The sequence below is a fragment of the Astyanax mexicanus genome, chromosome 21, assembly GCF_023375975.1.
Source record: "Astyanax mexicanus isolate ESR-SI-001 chromosome 21, AstMex3_surface, whole genome shotgun sequence".
In the NCBI taxonomy this organism is placed as follows: domain Eukaryota; kingdom Metazoa; phylum Chordata; class Actinopteri; order Characiformes; family Acestrorhamphidae; genus Astyanax; species Astyanax mexicanus.
In genome coordinates, this window is record NC_064428.1 from 5,113,776 (window position 1) to 5,135,997 (window position 22,222).

At 36.0% G+C, this 22,222-nt stretch overlaps 1 protein-coding gene across 2 annotated transcripts; it reads right to left on the bottom strand.

The window, feature by feature from the left end:
* Nucleotides 1-1,703: 1,703 nt before the first annotated feature.
* LOC111193467 (T-cell surface antigen CD2) lies at nucleotides 1,704-15,884 on the bottom strand. 2 transcript variants are annotated; one of them, XM_049469282.1, is made up of 5 exons: nucleotides 15,744-15,884; nucleotides 15,137-15,415; nucleotides 14,714-14,947; nucleotides 14,212-14,376; nucleotides 1,704-2,304 (listed from the first exon to the last, which is right to left on the bottom strand). In XM_049469282.1, the coding sequence occupies exons 1-5, from the start codon at nucleotides 15,805-15,807 to the stop codon at nucleotides 2,012-2,014; spliced, it is 1,035 nt and encodes a 344-aa protein (XP_049325239.1). In that variant the 5' UTR covers nucleotides 15,808-15,884; the 3' UTR covers nucleotides 1,704-2,011. The 2 variants fall into 2 exon arrangements, with proteins under 2 accessions (XP_049325239.1, XP_049325241.1); XM_049469284.1 differs by having other exon boundaries at nucleotides 14,212-14,372; nucleotides 14,710-14,947.
* Nucleotides 15,885-22,222: the final 6,338 nt, after the last annotated feature.

Below are 22,222 nucleotides of genomic sequence, written 5' to 3' on the forward strand. Positions count from 1 at the left end.
ATGCCTCTCTTGAACATCCCTGACCCATTGCAGGCAGCATGATATTCACCACAGCAACACGTCTGCAGAGGTGGAAAAAGTACTGAAAAATTGTAACTAAGTAAAAGTACCTTTACTTTGCTAAAATTCTACTCAAGTAAAAGTAAAAGTACCCATCTAAAAATCTACTCGAGTAAAAGTAAAAAATTACTCAATTTAAAATGTACTTTGAGTAAAAGTTACATAGTTTATTTTAATTATTTGATGTAAAAAAGTAAAAAATCATAAATTAAATTGTTTTAGTGAACTATTATTCCTCAGAATAATTTGGATCTTTCAGGCAGTATTTTTTAATAATAATTTGGACCACCCCATAAAACATTATAAAGAACAAGTGGTATAGGTTTCTATGATCCATTTTTTTCTTTACTATTAAAAAGTTATGGTTATAGGTGACTTTAAACTGTATTTTTTTTTTGTTTTACAGTTCATTACTATTTTATAACTTGCCATTGCTGTGCTTTAACTTGCCATTTTTTTTTATTCAAACAATTGTTTTTTTTCCAAGCATTTTATTTTTTACTCAGTAATTGGGAGTTTTACAATGTAGCAAAGTAAATTACTTGTGTCAAAATGTACTTGAGTAAAAGTAAAATTACCTGTTTCAAAAACTACTTTAAAAATACAAATTACTCCTAAAATCTACTAAATTACAGTAACTTGAGTAAATGTAATTCATTACTTTCCACCTCTGCACGTCTGTTATGTGCACTCAGTTTGAACCTACTCCAATTTGATCTGCACGTCTCACTAGTGGACGCAGGGCTTTCATGCCACCCTCTTGAAGTCTGTTTCAGATGGTTTAAGATCACTTTTTTGTGGCTCTGGCAGTGCTCCTCCAGACCTGCTGCTGATTAAATGCCCTTTTACAGCCCTGTCCTGTGACCTCCATGCTCTCGAGACGAGTCCCGCAAACCTTTTTGCATTAGCATGTATGGATGCACCATTCTGGAGGAGCTGGACTACCTGTGCAATCTGAGAGCTATGGGTACACACTAAGAAAAGGAAGTACAGATTTGTACTTAAAAGAGTACAAAGCTTCTCTCTGGGGCTGTACCTTATACTGAGGTACAAAAAAGTACCTTTTAGTAAAAGTCCTTTTTTGTACCCATGTTTTTTGTGCCAGTAAAGATTATAAATATTATAAACATTATGATCAACTAAATATGGCTCAAAAACTTGATGATCCAAAATTGTCCGACTTTCAAATAAAAAATATATATTGTTTATTAGTACAGTAATACAGAATACTGAATGTACCTTTTGGCTGGTTAAATGGTACAAATCTGTATCTGCTGTCAGAAATTACTTTATTGTACCTTTGAGGGTACAATTACGAAGAGTGTAGCTTTGAGTACAAAAAAGTACTTATATCACACCTCTGTTTTTTAAAGTGTATAGTTTCATGCTATGATTAGTGAAAAGGACAATATTTAAACACAAAACGTCCTCAAAACTACAATGTATGGCTCTCAAGATATGGCCCTCAAGTTAACAGACACATACCAGCAGGTAAACCAATAATTTTTCAGAATTATATATTCTTCAAAGCAAAGTGGGGAAATACGAGAACAGATATATTTTTAGCTGCTACAAAAAGGTGTATCGAGCTGTAATTGTTTTTTTTTTTAAATGAATGCAGAAAAATTGCTTTAAGAATTGCTGAATTCTCAGAGTAAATTTAGCTACAGAAACTGTGTTTACTCAAAAGTCTCAAAAAGAAAGAATTAACCAAGAGTGCACACAACTTTAGATTAAAAAAGATAAAAATAGATTATTTATCGTCTGTGGAGACCACCTGCAAAACCATTCCCTTTTTTTAGGGGTTTGTCTTGCTGTTGCTATCATTATTCTGTGACAATTAAGTGTTCCCTTCATTTTTTTGAGCAGTGTATATAAAACACGACATAATGTGATTAAACGCCTCACCTTGATTTACATCAGGAACGAATGGTCAACATTAAGCATTGGTTCATTGTTGCATATATAAAGGACCTTGATTCTTCTTGCCATGTGGACCATTTTTCCTTGGTTGGGGTAACGGTGGAGGTTGTTCGTCGTCGTCTACAGGAGGTGGAGGAGGCCGAGGACTCCTCTTTGATCTAGGCTGGGTCTTGGGTGGAGGTTCATCCACTTCATAGTTGGAGACTTCAGGATCCTCTTGGGGGACTGGAGGTGCCGGCTGACCTCTCGCTGTATTCTTCGATCTTTGCTGCCCAGAGTGTGGAGAGGTGTGGAAATGATGCAGTTTGAACTCCTCCTCATCTACAAGTTCAAAAAAGAGAAAAGGCAGCTACAGTTATATGAAAAAGTTTGGGCACCCCTATTAATCTTAATCATTTTTACAGTAATATTTCAGGATTGAAATGAGGTTTATTGTACTAACAGAAAATGTGAAATATGCATTAAACCAAAAAAGTATGGGCACCCTTATCATTTTATTGATTTGAATACTCCTAACTACTTTTTACTGACTTACTGAAGCACAAAATTGGTTTGGTAACCTCATTGAGCTTTGAACTTCATAGCCAGGTGTATCCAATCATGAGAAAAGGTATTTAAGGTGGCCAATTGCAAGTTGTTCTCCTATTTGAATCTCCTCTGAAGAGTGGCATCATGGGCTCATCAAAACAACTCTCAAATGATCTAAAAACAAAGATTGTTCAACATAGTTGTTCATGGGAAGGATACAAAAAGTTGTCTCAGAGATTTAACCTGTCAGTTTCCACTGTGAGGAACATAGTAAGGAAATGGAAGACCACAGGGACAGTTCTTGTTAAGCCCAGAAGTGGCAGAACAAGAAAAATATCAGAAAGGCAGAGAAGAAGAATGGTGAGAACAGTCAAGGACAATCCACAGACCACCTCCAATCCACAGACCACCAGCATCAACTTGCTGCAGATGGTGTCACTGTGCATCGCTCAACAATACAGCGCACTTTGCACAAGGAGAAGCTGTATGGGAGAGTGATGAGAAAGAAGCCATTTCTGCAAAAGCACACCTTAGGTGACTCTGTTTGTGGCGTACTTGCAGAAATGGCTTCTTTTAGGTCTCCTAGCCCTGCAGTAAGATGGACCTAAGAAAGGCCAACAGTATTTAAAAAGAATATCAACCATAAACCATCTATGTTATAGCTAAACAGGATTGCTATTATACAACAAATAAATTAATTCTGATAGTAGTACCTGCATACAGCTTACTACTGTAGATCTGCAAAGCCTGATGGCCAAATTTAATTAAATTTCTATAAAAGGGTGAATACTACAATAAATAGATTTATCCTGTAAATGATGGACCCAATCCCATTTCACTCATTGGCTCGTCTACTTAGCCCTACCCCTCTGTTTTGAGCATACACACATAGGGATAGGGTGCCCTGATTCTTGTTAGGCTGGAGGCGTAGAGGAAAATATTAGGACTTTTTGTCCCTTCAAATTGAGATTTCAGCAGAACACTTTCAAACAGAGGTCTAAAAATCACTGGCAAGATGGTGGCACAAGCGACCAAACAAACCTATAAATGTATATATTTTCCATGTATGTTACGATAAGTTATGATAATTACAATAAGCACTACATTACTATAATTTAATAGGTACCATTTTGAAATAAGACTACCTTTATAAAGGGTTTATAAATGGTTTATAATTAGTTTATTGATGGTTACCAATTAGGGTGTAAAGGCCTTAAAAATCATTAATAATCAGTTATAACTCATACATAGAAAGGGCAACAATATATATGACTGTGGGTTCACTATTTGGCAAACAACAGGTCATTGTTGCTCTTTCTATATATGTGTTATAACTGATTATTAATGATTTTTAAGGCATTTACAACCTAATTAGTAACCATTAATAAACTAATTGTAAACCATTTATAAACCCTTTATAAAGGTAGTCTTATTTGAAAGTGGTACCGTTTAATGTGTAGTTTCACTGTTTTATGGACATATGGGTGGTTGAAAATGTAAAAAAAATAAAATAAAATAAGTATTTATTCTTACAACTCTAATATTTCTAAATTTATATATGGTCTTGTAGATTTTCTCTTACAATTGACATGTATTCACTAGTTTATGGTCTTACTGACTAAAATTGTCATATGGTGTGACATGAATGTTATTGTATATTAAATTAAAAATGGGTAATGTTATAATGTAAGTCAATTTATCCTGACTCTTTATCATTGTTATATAAAAGTATAGCATTGCTCAAGTGCAAATATGTTACCTTTTGCATTATTCTTTATTATCTACACACATAGGAAGAAGTTTAAGCAAATTCTTCCAATATACTTTTAATTATTTTGGGAATACCTTGTTATAAAAATACCAAAATTCACGTACACGTTGCTGGCACAATTCCCCATATATCACATTGAAGAGTTTATGATAAATAATCAATTTTTTTTATTCTGAATGTCACACCATATGACAAGGTGTCACACAATATGATGAATCACACCACACAACAATCTGTATGCAAAAATCTGTGTTAGCAAACAAACAAACTTGGTTTAGAAAGTGACAAATCATTTTCAGTTACAGCAGAATCTGCAAAAAGTGTTAAAGAACAAGTTAATTCTACTCAACACAGTGAAGAATGTTTATAAGACTATAATTAATCCACTTATTGTATTTATAAGATGTTGCACTTTTAATTTTAATCTTTAATTAAAATAATTTAAATAATTAAAATATTTGTAATTCTAATTATCTTTAGTAAATCAATGAACTTTTCATATTTAATGCATCATTTCTCTTTTTAAAATGAGAAAGCTGTTGATGTATTGTTAAAAACAGTGTGCCAGTAAACATTAAGAGACATCGTGGCTTCTGCTTAAAGAAACAAACAGAAGAACCATGTATTTATAATATACGCCTCTACTGGTTTTGTGCTGAAGCTGGATGTTCAGCTGTGCTACAGTGAACCGCAACTGGGTCAGATTAAACTTTTCCTTTGAGTTCAGCAGTAACTGAGTCTGAGTGAGTGAGTGAATCTGCATAAATGAGTGAGTGTTGCTGTATAAACATAGGCGTAGGACCCGGGGGGGGGGGGGGGGGGGGGGTGGATTTGTCCCCCCCAAAAATGATACCGCAGAACAGGGGCGTCGCCAGGAGAGAATCATTTCTCTGAGCTCAGCTGTGTTTTTAATGAGTAGACAGAATGCTGTGTAAATGGGAAAGCTCCAATCACGGAGCCGGTTCAGGAAGTCCCGCCTCGTAATAGAAACAGCCAATCAGCTTGGAGGATTTGTAAAGTTTTCTTTTTTAGATTCAGCAGCGAAGAGCAGCGAGCTGACGTTAACACAGATCTGGATATACAGAGATTTTTCTAAAAGAAACCATGTAAACTGTGATGATATTGTTTCTGATAGCTGGTTTAAAATAAACTAATCTGACTTACTAAAAAGCACTGTTTACATCCCATAATGCTAGCTTCAGCTCCAGGTGTCCCCATTACTGAACTGAAAATAACATAAACATATACATACATAGATTCCACATAGCACAGCAGCTGGTGCCAGGAGGCAGGCTATGCAGAGTCTATGTATATATGTCTGTCATTATCAGTTCAGTAATGGCGGCGCTCTAAGCTGAAGCTAGCGTTATTGGATGTAAACAGTATATTTTAATAAGCTGTCAGGTCTCTCTGGATTCCAGCAATGAGGTGTGGAGCTACTTTGAGCTGGATAACGGTGTAAAAAAGTGACTTATCGGGTCAAATTATGCCCTGTGTCGTGCAGTTTGGACAAACTGTTAACATTTTTGGATCTCAGAACGCTGTGGGAGAACGGAGGTGTGCTATTCATCAAAGGAAGAACTTTTTACTGTGTTTACTTTGACACTAATTACAGTACTGTGATTATTACTGTAATAAGATCTATAATGTGTTTTAGGTACTATGATTGGATGTATAACATGTATAGCGTAATTTATTTTTCATCAAACTAGTAGTTAACTGCTTTTCCATCAAAAATAATCAAAGTCAAAGTAAGTTTAGGTATTTTGTCGACTAGAAAAGTACATATAACCTTTGATGTCTATAGAGCTCAATTAAAAATTTATTTCACATTTATTTATATAGTGCTTTTTTCACTAGAAATCTTGATCTAAATCCCTTCTACACAAGACAATGTGACTACAAGCCAAAGCAAAATCTCCCACTGAACAAGAAAAAAAAAAATCTTCGGAGGAAACTGGACTTAAAGTAAGAACCAGTCCTCCTCCGGCCCACCCAGAATAGCACAAGTATAAAAAAAAAAAAAACAGAAGTGAAAATCTGTGATTCATCTGTGATGAATGTGAGTGAATGCAGGACACATGCTTAGTTTTACTGTGAGAGGGGATTAAACTGGTGCGAAACATGTATGTAAGTGAGCATTGTCCTGTTAGAAAAGAGTTTATCCATTTTTTTGTAGTTCTTTTGTATTTTTATTGATATATTTTTGTTGTGTAGTAAAATGTATTATTATTAGTCTGTTAGGGCCAGTGATGGGAGTAACGGCTTTATAATAAACGCCGTTACTTTTTTCAGTAAGGAGTAATCTAACTAATTAACTAACACTGTTACCATTTCCCCATTACACCCTGTTACTGCACCTTACTTTAGCTGCTCAATCAACTTATTTTTTTAACTTTGCGCAAACAGACAAAGGCCCTATCGTACACCCCGCGCAAGCCATGTAGCGTGGCGCGTTGCCATCGTACACCCCGTCAACAGTCTATTTTTACGCCTTGCGCACACGTCCTTAAAATAGCCTGGAATATATTGACGCTGATGGGCGTGGTGGAAATGATGTGTGTTCAGGTAAATTTCTGGCGTGTTTCTATCTTGGCGGCGAAAAAAAGCCTTGCGCGAGTGATCACCCTGCACCCTGCGCCCCAAAATATCCCATACCATCACTTCTTTACCACAGAAAAATAAAGCTCACCCAGAGCATTCAGCAATCAACTATAAAAATAAAATATACTTAAAAATCTGCACAGTAACTATAAATAATTATTAGTTATATTTATTTCTGTCAGTTATAAGGTTTTATATTTATGTTTAGTACACAGACTAAATAACCTAATATAACTTAATATAGCAGACTGGCATTCTTCTGTTTAAGAATTTCAACAGATGCTTATTCTCACTTAAATTCTGGAGTTTTTGAAATGGAAAATTAAAAGAGAAAAGAACTTTGACTGAACATAAATTTATTTTATTTAACTTTGCTATTATTTAACTGAAATTCACTTTTATATCTGAAAAATAAAGCACATTGTCACCCTGGCGTGTGGTGCTGCCCGTCAATTATATAAAATTTAAAACAAAAAAAAAAATTAAAAACAATTTCAAATACACAGAAATATAAAGCCATATGTTAGCATTTGTTTCTAATCACCAGAGCAAATTTATTAAGATATTAAATATATTAATTAATTAATTAAAATCTCGTCCAATGCTTTAAAATGTTGCAGGCACGCAAAGTGGTGCTTGGCGCAGCGTGCGGCATTGCGCACAGAATAACATCTCTCTTCTAAAAAAACAAAACAAAAAAAAAAACGTTTTAATAAATAAGGTCGGACAAGTGTAGTAAAATTCATGTTATTAAATTCACTAAAGCAGGCAAAATGCGCTGCGCCTCTCTCTCTCTCTCTCTCTCTCTCTGTCTCTCTCTCTCTCTCTTTCTCTCTCTATCTCTTTTGCAGCGCGGAGCTGAATTCAGCACGAGGCTATAAATAATATAAAACTCAGTTCAGTTAAATAAAAATAAGTAAGGACCTGTAAGTTAATCAAATATTGTCACATATAAAGGATAGGTTGAGGTTTTGATGAGCTGTTTTCATGATTTGAAACTGAAACTAACCGAAACTTTTATTATTGTGCGCAGAAAGCCTGTGATTGTTTTAAATTAGTTTTTTAATGGATTTTGTTTATATACATATTTTTGCTTTGAGTGTGGTTTGGTTTGTTTAATTTGTATCCTCAGACGCGTATTTGGTTTTTCCGGGGTTTTTTTTCAGTATTACAAGTCTTAGTAATTTTGTTTGGTCCTGTGGAGTTATTAGTTTCTTATTTTTTAAAATTCGTTAGATTATATTTTTGTCAACATGGGTTTATTTTCGTTTGTTATTTTTCTAATAATAATAGTAATTAAATCATTTCTTTTCTTTTGTTCATTTTTTTTTCGGGGCGAAGTAACGCAATAGTTACTTTTACTGGTAACTAGTTACTTTTATAGTAAAGTAACTCAGTTAGTGACTCAGTTACTTTTTTGGAGAAGTAACTAGTAACTATAACTAATTACTTTTTCAAAGTAACATGCCCAACACTGGTTAGGGCTAATGTCAATTTTGCCCTATTTAGCAAACTTAGTAGTAGTAGCCTACAACTGGAACAGCTGAAGTTATAAAATAATGTTTAACAGTGTCAGGCTAAGTAGTATCCTTCTTTTCATTTCAGGGGGGATGATCTTACACCCACCAACAGTATATTTCTGCCTTCTGTCTGCGCTGTTTAAAGGAGAAATCTGGAGTGAAATTTTCTGTGAAGTTCTCTGTAAACTCTTAAAATTAGACACAAAAGTGTAATTAAAGAAAAAAAGAAAAATAAAGAATTAAAAAATACAATGCAAATTAAAGGACTATAATGCAACTTAGCATTGAACAGTAGCCCTACAAATAATTACTGTGCCTAGGCTTCAGGACAGTACTTAACTGAGCTTAGAACTAACTCTTTAGCTGTCAGTTACACAATGAGAAAAAAGCTCCCCCACTCTAACTTACTGCCCCTTTAAATACTGGAAGCCCCGCCCCGGGCTAAACCAAACCTCAGCAGGTAAGTTAAAACATCCTAATTAAATACATACAAACATTAACATTTCTTCTGGCTAGTACAAGAAGAGGAACTGTAATGGCTGCCAGTCCTTTGGAACCCCCTTCTCAGGTAAGTATCGCCATGTGTTTGTTAAAACAATAGTCTTTACAGAACATTAAATGTCCCAGCAACAGCTTTGGTGATGAGGTAGACCTCTTACCTCATCACACTATGCCATTGGGTGTGGTGAAACGGCAATCCACCAAAGTCAGATCATACCTGACTCTTTTGAATGGCAAGTGACGCGCTGATTGGTTTATTGCACGTTGTGCCCAAAACAGTATGTGCCTTTTGTGCATTTTGGCCCTGCAAGGCGAGATTTCCTGTCATCACTATAGCAAACACATGCTGACTTGAATGTGTAGAAGTGTAAGCTTATCTCTGACGAGTGGCATAATGTGTGAAATCAACACTAGAGAAATAAAATGCATATAGTTTAGTCAGGAGCCAGTGTTCAGCTTACACAGCCATTAATGTCTAATTAACCACACAGGTCACTACTGAAATCCTCTGCCACTCTTTTGTGATGGCATCACAGAGCTTGAGGATACCCCACAGGTGCTCAATTAGGTTTAGATCTGGAGACTTGCTCAGTCCATCTTCTTTACCTTCAGCTTCCTGTTATTCTGTAGGAATCCTGCCATTTTGCAAAGTTTCCGATGGGAGGGGATCAGTGTTGTGCGTGAACGAGTTCAAAAGAACGCTTTCATTGAACACGCTCATTTTTTCGTGAACGTTGAACCGAAAGCAACACATATTTTTATATAGAACTTGAACGTGAATTAGTTCACAGTATGTGTCATGAACGGCAGACATCACTGTACAGAGAGATACAGAGAGATACAGAGAGAGATACAGAGAGAGATACAGAGAGAGAGAGATACAGAGAGAGATACAGAGAGAGAGATACAGAGAGAGAGAGAGAGAAACAGAGAGATACAGAGAGAGAGAGATACAGAGAGAGAGAGATACAGAGAGAGAGCGAGAGATACAGAGAGAGAGAGATACAGAGAGAGAGAGATACAGAGAGAGAGCGAGAGATACAGAGAGAGAGAGATACAGAGAGAGAGCGAGAGATACAGAGAGAGAGAGATACAGAGAGAGAGCGAGAGAGAGATACAGAGAGAGAGAGATACAGAGAGAGAGCGAGAGAGAGATACAGAGAGAGAGAGAGATACAGAGAGAGAGAGAGAGATACAGGGAGAGAGACCAATGACGAGAGTGAGAGAAAGCGCTGCAATTAAAAAAAAATGTCTAGTGGAAGTGATGCACGGAGACAGACACCGATTCTCCTTATGAAGATTTTCATCACCTGGTAAGAAACCCACAGTTGCAGTATCATGAGTAAATGTCTACAATCAGCAGTTTTAAAGAACGTATAGTGATTTCTAGCTTGTAGTGTGAAAAAAAGTATTTATTTGAATATCTCACCAAAAAAGTAAAATGAACTGAACTTGAACTAGTTCAGAAAAGCTGTGAACTGCCACAACACTGGAGGGGATCATGCTCTGCTTTGAAATGTCAGAGTACATGTTTGAATTCAGCTCCTCAGTAGGGCTGCAGTATATATCTTTTAAGCATCGTCATTGCGATGTGCGCATTCGCGTTAGTCACATCGGCGGATGTGCGATTTTACCCAAGTCAGTAAAAACAAACACGTCATGTTGCAATGTTCTGATTCTTGACACTCTGATACTCAGAGTTCTGGTTGAGCAGCGCCACCTCTGTCTGCTGCCGGGAAGGGCGAGGGAAGGGGGAGCGAGGGGGAGCGAGAGGGAGCGAGAGGGAGGGATTGAGGGGGAGCGGGCATAAACACAAGGCAACCGCATGGCTTAACACGTGATGTAATCGCAGCGCGGACAGTCTGAAACTAGTAGAAACGGTAATTAAAAGAAAAAAACGGTAACTAACTGAAACTGAACTCGAGCAGTTTTACAGCGGGCGGTTTTGTGAGAAATTCTGCATGAAGCGGAGTCAGATTCTGCAGGGAGTCGGATTTCAGCACAACAGCGGCAGCATGCAGCACCTCACGGTCTGTCGCATTCCATCGGAAGTAGTGAAAGAGCTGTGCTTTAGTCACTCGCCGGACCAGCATGTGCCGCAGGGAGGTCGCAGTGAAAGAGCCGCGTTTTAGTCTTGCTAGTCTTCACCAGGGCACTGCGACACATGCTGTGTATCATCTGAGCTAAACACGTTTATCTTGGTCTTGTTAGACACAGGACACAGGACATGGTACCAGTACGCCATGCTTTTGGACGGCTTGTCTTCAGCAAACTATTTGCAGGCTTTTTTGTACATCAGCTTCAGAAGAGGCTACCTTCTAACACAGTGCCATGCAGACAGAGTAGATGAAGTGTGTAACGTATTGTCTGAGCACTGCAGGCTGACCTTCCACTTCTTCAACCTCTGCAGCAATGCTTGCAGCACTCATTCGTCTATTTTTAAAGAGAACCTCTGGATAATATGCTGAACACGTGTATTAAACATTTTGGCTGACCCTGGGAGGACTGATCTGATTGGAACTTGTCTTGGAAAACTGCTGTATGGCTTTGGTCACCATGCTGTGACTCAGTTTAAGGGTGTTAGAAGTCTTCGTACACTCTTAGCCACAGGATCAGAGAGTTCTTTGCCATGAGGTGCCATGTTGAATATTTAGTGGCCAGTATAAGAGAATTGTATCCAAAACACCAAATTTAATAGCCCTGTTTCAGAAGACAGTAAATATATACTGCTATACAAGCTGTACACTGACTACTTTAAATTATATAGTTTTATTTTTTAGTGTTGTCCTTTTAAAATATATACTACAATATTTGCAAAAAATATTTAAAAAATCAAATCAAATCAACAAAAACAAACAAACAAAATAGAGAAAAATCTGCACTGATGAAATTAATGCCGCTGCTACTCTCTAAGGTAAAACTAGATGTTCTTAAGAAACTGTAATTATTCTTATGAATAGCAAAACAGTTAAAAAGGAACAAACAAGGGAACAGAGTGCAAACAGCTGTGTTCTCATTTTTGAAAGATAAAAAAACAGGTCACAGTTGAACAAGAGCTGGATGACAGGAAGTACTGTGACATGGTTAGATATTCAGAAAACATTTGACGCATTTGAGAAATTCTGATGAGTCAGCCAAGAACTTACACAAAATAGAATCAATTTGCTGATGTGGAAGTTTATTGCCAAATGTCCAAAATGTCATTTTTATTTTGCTGTACTTATAACAAATATCTCGTTATTATGCAACATTTTATGTTGTAATTTTTAGCTACAACATGTTGAAATTATGAGAAAGTTTCCTGTTGCTATGAGACATAACATAAATAGGCCTGTCACGATAAGAATATTTTGTGGACGATATATTGTCCCAGAAATTATTGCGATACACAATATTTTTGTAATTTTAAGAATAATAAATGCTATTGACATAATGATAACAGAATAGCATGAAAAAAGCAATTATACACTTTTTAAAGACAGCAAACATTTTAATAATCATTTATTATAATTAGTTTGGGAGTTATATACTTATTTCTTTACCTACTTTAGTCCACACTGTGTGTATGTGTGTTATGGAGTCACAGCTATCGAAGCATGAGTGGCTATAATACTGTTCACTGTTATATATGTGAAGAAACATACAAATAAACACAATAGACGATATCACGATTATCAAAAACAATTGAGGTCATGTTCATTTATTGTGTGATAAATCGGTATTGCAATTATTGTGATAGTCCTAAACATAAATGCAACATAAATCGTTCAGAACGTCAGAATACTTCATTATTACAAGGTACTCTCTCATAACTACAATATTGGTACCACTTTAAAATAAGACTACCTTTATAAAGGGTTTATAAATGGTTTACAATTAGTTTATTAATGGTTACTAATTAGGTTGCAAATGCCTTATAAATCATAAATAATCAGTTATAACACATACGTAAAAATATAGATGGCTGTGGGTTCACTATTTGGAAAAAAAGGGCATTGTTGCCCTTTCTACATATGTGTTATAACAGATTATTAATGATTTTTAAGGAATTTACAACCTAATAAGTAACCATTAATAAACTAATTGTAAACCATTTATAAACCCTAGTCTTATTTTAAAGTGGTATCCAATATGTTATATACGAGATGTTATGTTGTAAATATTTCAGAATTACAAAATATGTCGTGACAGAATGTCTCATCATTACAATATCATATCTCCTTGTTATGAGATGTTTATTTCATAGTTACAGCATGAAATGTCGTTTTTAGAGGATAAAGAAAAAAAAAACAATAAAAGAGAGAAGAAGAGAGCTGACAAGATAAAATCAGACAGAGCTCAATAAGGGTCCTCTCTTAAACCAGGATCAACAATGGCCAGGGTGTTGAAAGATGCAGATATTCGTGAAGACTATTTTAACAAGTAGCTACTATAACTTTTGAACTTTGAAATTTAATACAATAGTGTAGTACATATTATTTAAAAAAATGATAGACAATCACTATTTTCTGACTATTTAAATTGCAAAACAATAAACTCAAAAATCCAAATACATGTTATATTTATATTTATTTACCTGGCTTAAAAGTTAAAAATACATTTACCGTCAATTTAAAAAAAATATTCTATTGTGATTATTTGCACTAAAAGAAGACCGCACCACAGCACAAGTATGCAATTACACATTCTCACCAGAGAGGTCTCCAAAACCCTGAATCACCAAAATGTATGGGCCGTCACATTAATTACATTTATATTACTAAAATACCAATACAATTATTGCATAATAGAAATTATATACTTCATATTTGAATGATAAAAACCATAAAGGTTAATACACTATAGTACCAACTAATAAAAAATAAAGTCTCCATTTTCAGCTTGCACGCATTTTGCTCTAATCGTTAAACTTTTATTTTTATTACAAGATTTCAAGCCCTGAAAAATGTGTAGAGGGATCCTGAATGTTTTAAAGTAGAATTAATCAGCAAAGCACTTATTTAATTCACTGACATTGACATATGTCATATAAAGCTATTCATTTTTTGACAGTGATGTTAATTTACTGTTAATTTCAATTTACTATAGGCCTCTAAATTATCTCTAAACTAAGACGTAGTTTTATTAAATAGGTATGTGAGTTAAATGTTTAATTTGCCTGCTTGTCAAAACATATGTGTGTAACATTTATTTTTATTTATTACAAACTAAAAAGTTTTTTTTTCTTATATTTCATAAAATATATATGTTTTTTTTTAAATAATGTTTTCTAACATTAAAATATAGCAATAAATGCTGACTTACCTTGTAGGTGTTTCTCTCGTCGTTTGCAGCTTTGACAGGCACATATCACCAGCACGATCATCAGCACCAGCACCAGACTCCCTCCTCCTGCTAGAATAGTTATCATTATCCAGCGCTCAAAACCCCAAAGCATATCGCCTTCTTCTCCGTTCTCCGAACTTCTACCTGCAAAATGACATCAAACATATTCATCAAAATAATCAATTATTCTGTAAGAACAAATCAGTAGAATAAACAATATGATTTATCAGATCATTTTTATTAATAAAACACACACTGTGGATAAATTCATCAGAGAACAGAAACTGTTGCCTTTTTTTAAACCTGGTATAAAATGGTAAAAATGATCATATTTTAGTTTCTTTCAGTTCTACCCTTTCTTTCATTAATTTTTAACAAAACTCAGTCTAAATATGTGAACTGGGTTTAATTTATTGGCAATAAATTAGTTTACTGTTATTAATTATGCTTAAGGACTTATAAAACTGTGTAGAGTACTTACATTTAGTCGCAGTTAGTATGAATTTATTACTCTTTTCACTTGGAATGGGTTGTTCCACAGCACACTCATAGTCCTGATCTCTCTCAATGTTTTTTAGACTTGCAGAATTTCCATCAATTCTTTTCCCATTTTTATACCAACTGAAGGTCCGTCCGGTTTTGTCTTTAACTTCACAGGTAATGTAAGGAGTCCCATCTATACATGTGTCGTTTACCGTTGGCTTAGGTGGCTTTTCTATTAAAAAAAAAAGACAAAAAGTCGTTTAGCTTAAATATAAACTTATTAAACAAGACATGGAAAATGATTGTTTAATGACAAAAGAGACAATTAAGCTGTTACCTGCAGCATTAATTATATATTTAGATTCTTAAGTCTTGCACAAACATATATATATATATATATATATATACATATATATCTTACCATGAACACACAGTGTGATTGTTTTTTTTGCTTTAGATGTGCCATTCGAAAGGAAAACTTCAAACTCATGGTCGCCATTATCTTCTTTTTTTACAGAACTGATTACAAGATCATCACTGGTCACCTTTGCGTTTTTTAGTTTTGTTGGTAATGTTTTAACCTCTCCTTTAACCACTCTCTTAGAGTTGTGTTTCCATACAAGCTCATCAGTTTGATCAAGGCCAAGCTTAATGGTAACAGGGCTCCCTACTGCCACAGTGAAGTCACATGCACTGGAGTCTGTGGAGAAGAAAATATATACAAATATTTTAGCAAATTAATTTTTTAATTTCGTGTGAGAAACAAAAATGTGACACAAAATCATAAGATACATCCCAACCATAGCTGACCCCATAAAGAAAACTGTTAATTTATTTTTCACATTTAATTTAATCTTTGTACTTTTTATTTTTTCTCTGACAAACTGAAATTATTTTTGTATGAAAAACAAATAATGACACATTTTCTCATAATCAACAGTAATAATTACAGATTAATAATGTATGTGTAGATTACACTTCAGATCAAATGATCACATTAAGATATGAAGATTAAAATTGCAGATTACCTGTAAAGTTGTTAATAATCAGAGCGCAGAGGAGGAAGAGTGATGCACTGCTTCTGGACTTCATTTTTCTTCTAAAGCTCTTCTCTGACAAATGGAGGAAATAGTATCAGTTTCCTGTTTTTGAACTGGAAGGTGTGAGTTAATGCACTGAGGTGTTTTGCTTAATGCCTGAAAAGCAGCTCTCTGCTGCCTCTACTTAATGTGGCAGGTTTTTTTAGTCTTGTCTTATCTAAAAAAAAAAATGCTGTATATAATGCAATCTAGGTCTCTGCTACCTGTACTTATTAAATAAATACACTATAACAACATTTTCCTCAAATATAGCCTACTGAATAAAAATGAAATCTGTATGCTGATATGCTTCTACTTGGGTCAATATCAATATAACGTACGTTATGTGTTTTGTTTGTGAATAGTTGTATGTATTTCATAAAAACACTGTGTAATAATACATTTAAGATTATTAAGATTATTATTTAAGATATTAAGTTTAATATATTCTGAACAAACATTATTATTATTATTACAAATAAAAGAGCAATGGGTATTAAACAAGAGCATGCATGAGAAATAGCATCAGCTGTCCTATTTTAAAACAATGGTATAAAACACACTATAACCACCACATTTACTAAAATGTTATATTGTTGTTTGACCAAGATTGAGACAAAATGAGCTGCACCTCGTCTCTTTTATAGCGCACAGAACTTAGAGGAGTTTAGACAAAGATATACACAATAAATATATAAACAAATATAACCATATAAAACTTAGCTAAGTGAAATAACTTAGGATGAGTAAGGACAGGTAAGTTAATCAAGTATTATCAAATGTAAAGAATAGGTTGAGTTTGGTGTATGTGGATACTGATAAACATGTTCCAGCCTGGCCAGCTCAAGGCCCCAAGCAGTTGCTTGGTTTGCCTGTCCTGTTGTAACAGGCCTGCTCACAAGGGTTGCCAGATTGAGGATACAGTGGCAAACGGTGATTAAGGATCTGATTACATTTATATTACATTACATTACATTACATTTGGCAGACGTTTTTGTCCAAAGCGACTTACAATAGTGAAGTACAAAAGTAATAGAAGTTAAAGGTAAAAACATCTTTAGACAGGGCTTAAAGGAGGTCAAAGGGAAATAATAGGATAGAGGAATGAAGGAGGGGAAGAAGGAAATGAGGTTAGAAGTAGTTAGTGTGTTAGAGGTGTTAGGAGAGTAAGAGCTATTTGAAGAGCTCTGTCTTCAGGAGTTTATTAAAGATAATGAGAGATTCTCCTGATCTGGTAGTAGAAGGTAGTTAGTTAGAGGTGTTAGGAGAGTAAGTGCTCTTTGAAGAGCGCTGTCTTCAGGAGTTTATTAAAGATAGTGAGAGATTCTCCTGATCTGGTAGTGGAAGGTAGTTTGTTCCACCATTGGGGAACTCTGTATGAGAACAGTCTGGATTGCTTTGTGTGAATGTTTGTTTGGTAAAGCGAGGTGGCGTTCATTGGAGGAGCACAGCGGCCGGGAGGTAGCATAGGTCTTCAGGAGCGAGTGCAGGTAGGAAGGAGCTGTTCTGTCATCACCTTGTAGGTGATTGTAAGAGCTTTGAATTTGATGCGAGCATCAACTGGTAGCCAATGGAGCTCAATGAGCAGCGGGGTGACGTGCCCGTTTTGGCTGGTTGAAGATCATCCTTTGTTAGGGTAACCATGGACAGTGCATTTATTTATGGCAGCTGGAGCTAGAGACCCTTTGCCTCAGCTCCAGCCTCAGCGCCCGCTGCCTCAGCTCCAGCACCAGCAGCCCCCGCTGCCTCAGCTCCAGCACCAGCAGCGCCCGCTGACTCAGCTCCAGCACCAGCAGCACCCGCTGCCCCAGCTCCAGCACCAGCAGCGCCCGCTGACTCAGCTCCGGTGCCCGCTGCTCTGGCCGCCCCTGACTCTGTGCCCGGTCCCCTGTTCAGTCCCCGTATGTATCCCTTGTCCAGTCTGTTTCAACCCCTGGTTCTGTGTTTGGCCCTGTTCCACCTTTGTTTCAGCCCCCTGTCCAGTCTTCACCCCTTCGTCGTTACAGAAGGTATGACACTGTTGTAAAATGTTAAGTAATCAGTGTACAGCTTGTATAAATTTGCTGTTCCCTTAAAATAACTCAACACACAGCCATTAACCTCTAAACTGCTGGCAACAAAAGTGAGTACACCCCTAATTGAAAATGGTCAAATTGTACCATGATTTTTCCAGAACTGCCTCAACTCTCTTGGGCGTGGAGTTCACTAGAGCTTCACAGGTTGCCACTGGAATACTCTTCCTTTTGCTCTTCCATTTGAGGATGCTCCACAGATGCTCAATTCGGTTTAGGTCTGGAGACATGTTTGGCCAGCCCAGTACTTTTACCTTTACCTTCCTCTGCATGGGAGTCGTCATCCTGGAGGTGTGTTTATCATGTTGAAAAACTGCCAGCCCCATACTATGATTATGATGCTCCCACCACCATACTTAACTGTAAGGTTAACCTTGGTTCTTCTTACCAGGTCGCTGAGGTTTTGTACCCAAAATACCAAACTAACTTCTGAGACCTTGTTACATTAACGAGTCACATGACACTGGGAAGGAAAATGGCTAATTGGGCAACATTTTGAATGTACTTACTTTTGTTGGAGCGGTTATTAATAGCTGTGTGTTGAGTTATTTTGGGGGCACAGCAAATTTACACTGTTATACAATCTGTACACTGACTAGTTTACATTGTATTATTGTTATAACACGTTATATTAATATTAAAAGTAATAAAATATAAACAAAAAACATGAGGGGTGTACTCACTTTTGTAAGAAACTGTATATAGTGTATATAGAGTTCTCAAAAATGCCGCTTTAGCTGCCTGATTCTAAGGGCCCTATTTTAACGATCTATAGCGCAGTAGGTAGTTGGATTTAGGGGCGTGTCCTGTGTCTTTAGTATCCTAAGGGTGCAAAAAATACACCTTGCACAGCTCCAACGGCGCAAAGGGTCTGTTTTAATCCTCTTAATTATTCATAGGTGTGTTTTTGGGCGTAACTGAAATTCTTAAACAGCAGAATGCCTGTCTGCTATATTAAGTTAGAGTGATTTAGTCTGTGTACTAAACATAAATATAAATCCTTATAACTGACAGAAATCAATATAACTAATAATAAACTATAGTTACTGTGCAGATTTTTAAGTATATTTTATTTTTATAGTTGAGTGCTGAAGGCTGTGGGTGAGGTGTATTTTGCTGTGGTAAGGAAGTGAACACATGTAATTTCCAGACCACCACGCCCATCTGTGTTTAAATATTTCAAAAGTCCATTGCTATTTTAAGGATGCGTGCGCAAGGCGTAAAAATAGACTATTGACGGGGTGTTTGATGGCTACTCGCCTTGCACGGGGTGTAAGATAGGGCCCTAAGAGTGATTGGGAGAACGATCTGTGGTCAGATAAGACAAACTCTATGGAACAGAAATACTGACTATGACGCAAAGAACACCGTCCCCACTGTCAAGCATTGAGGAGGGAACATTATATTTTGGGAGTGTTTCTCTGCTAAGGACACAGGACTACTTCACTGCATCAATGGGAAAATGGAAGAAACCATATATCATAAAATCCTGAGTGATAACTTCCTACCCTTCGCCAGGACATTAAAAATGGGTCATGGCTGGGTCTTCCAGCAAGACAATGACCCAAAACATACAGCCAAGGTAACAAAGGCTCAATAAGTAGTACATTAAGGTCACAGAGTGGCTTAAACACTGAGTCTTAAAATCTTAATGACAACAAAAAAACAAACAAAACTGGATTTGCCACCAAATATTAAGTCTTGTTTGCCAGAGGGATCAAATACTTATTTCCCCTGCAAATGCAAATAAATTACTATAATTTATACAATGTGATTTTTTTGGATTTTATTTTTGATATTCTATCTCTCACTGTTTAATTTATCCTACCTTTAAAGTATAGTCATGTTCATGTCTTTGTTAGCGGGCAAACTTACAAAATCATCAAGGGATCAAATATTATTTCCTTCACTGTAGAACAATGTCCTCAATGCCACTGAATAGATTCAAGATCTGTTTAAAGCAGCACTGTCTAATCTTTAACAGGGTTTTGGAGAAAAATCTACAGTCACCAATTTAGAGTTTGAGTATGATATAATCCACAGTTAGAAGAAAAAAATATAGTTTATACAGATTTTCATATGAAATTAATAGACTTATTGTATATACAAATATCAATGTTAATTCAAATTCAGAAGCATATACTCACAGTCTGCTGCTGTTCTTTAGGAGTGCGCTGATAGGAGCTCCGGTGTTGGGCACACAGCTCTGAAACTGCTTTACACCAAATGAAACCAAAAGAAGCATTCCATACAATCAGTTACAGAGGGTATGTGTGCTCTTACACAATATACAGAGAAAAAAAAAAACATATTTATTTGATTAAAATGATCATTTCTGTTTCACTTCACAATTATGAATTACTTTGTGTTGCTCCATCACTTCAAATCTCAATACCTGTAAGTTTGTGTACTGTATGATGACAAAATGTGAAAAAAAGTTTAAGGGGTATGAATACTTTTGCAAGCCACTGTACAATGTACTATACGAAGGAGTTTCCCAGACAGGTATTAAGCCAAGTCATAGACTATTTTTCCTTTTCAGTGGAAAATCTCTATTTAAAATGCTGTGTATCCAACAGCAGTGCTTCAAAATTTAGTAGAAACGTGTCCTTGGACAGTAGAGACAGTTACTCCAACAAAAGCAGGACAAAACTCTTTTTTTAATGCTCTTGAGTTCAGAGAGAAAAATCAATACGCAGGTGTCACAACACTTACAGTAACTTACAGTCACTGACAGTTACATTACATTTAATGAGGTGAACAGGTAAACAGTCTGTTATATAAAACTGAAAGTATAAAAAACTCCTACCTGTGATAAGATTATCATAACAAGATTAGCTTGCAGCAAAAAAAAAAAAAAAAAACAAGACTAAACAAGCCTTTTTTTGCATTCACTGCATAACATTTGTCACACAACAGTTACTGGAGAGTTAGTGTCTGAAATATGCAGAAAAAGTAGAGACAGTATGAAAAATTCAAATAAAAAACACATAACTAAACCTCAATAGTTTTTTCTTTTTCTCAATATTTGTTATTATTGTTACGATTCTGTCCTGTTCTATCCCTTTTCTTGTCTATCTCTTTGTCAGTGCTCAGTTTTTAATTTCAATTTATTTTGTTCTGTTTAGTTTCCTACTCTTACATTCTCTCCGCCCTAGCCCTGCCTTGTCTTTAGGGTTTTTACACGTGTTTCATTTATAACCCGGCCCCCTTTAGTTATCTTCCCCAGGTGTTCCTTGTCTGTCTCTGTGTATATAGTCCCTTTGTTTTAGTCCTTCTTTGTTTGCTGTTGTGTGTTTTAATGCTCCCAGTTTGTTCTCTGTATCAGTTAACTGCAAACCAGTCAGTTTGTTTGTCTTTAGTTTTGATTGTATTTAATTAAAGTTCTTGCATTTATGTCTGCCCATTTTTTATCACTTAAAAACCGTGACAATTAGTGATGGGATTTTCGGCTCTATTTTGAGATGAGGCTCTTATGGCTCTTTTTACTGTGGAGAGCCGGCTCTTATGGCTCCCCATATATATTTGTAACATAAATTAGTTAATAGCTTAAACCTAATTTTATAACATTTTGTTTCATTACTGACATTTTAAGCACTTGTGATGAATAAAAACGCTGCTTAACAAAGTGGACAAACTTTTTTTTTTCAGCGTTTCCCCGTTACGTAATTGTAAGCTGTGTGTGATTGGTCAGATGTGTGGAGCACACGCTTGACATGCGGACAGTGGAGACATTAAGGCACCGACTCAGAGGGCGTGGAAGACAGGGAAAGAAAACTGTCGGCTCTGTGAGAAGGAGAGATATTGAAGGAAAAAAAACGGCTCCCAAATAGGATCCTAAAACGGCTCCCATTGTGGAGCCGGTTCCAATCGCTCCAATCGTGACAATAGACCACTGAAGTCGTGCGTCATTCTGTAGTCCTCGTATGGCTTTCATGTCTAAGCGTTTTTTCCTATGAGAAAAATGAATGGGGTTTTTAAAAACCTGCCTCTGTCACATTCTGTGGTAAATAAATCTGTTCACACACCTGTACGTTTTATTCTGTGTACATTTTACTCCTGAACATCACTGGATCCTCTGAATTACGAGATTGATTAAGAGTAGTAATGAGAAAAATGCTAACTTTAAGCTAATGCTACAGTGGAGAGTGAACTGACCTCCCAGTGTAGCTGCAACACCAGTGAACGCCATAAGTTTACAGCTTTTTACACACAGCTGATCCAGCTAATGAACTAACTGCCCTTACTGAGGAGAGCTGAGAGTCTCGCAGCATAAAATCACTAAAACAGGACAGTGATACTCCAGAACCAGCTGTAACACATTAAACATTTACCCTCTTTATTATGCAGTGAAAT

Coding starts and splice junctions, on each gene's coding strand:
- LOC111193467 (XM_049469282.1), bottom strand. CDS start 15,807: ATGAAGTCCAGAAGCAGTGCATCACTCTTCCTCCTCTGCGCTCTGATT. Junction 15,416..15,743: donor GATTATTAACAACTTTACAG/GTAATCTGCAAT, acceptor TCTTCTCCACAG/ACTCCAGTGCATGTGACTTC. Junction 2,305..14,211: donor ACGAGAGAAACACCTACAAG/GTAAGTCAGCAT, acceptor TTGAACTTGTAG/ATGAGGAGGAGTTCAAACTG.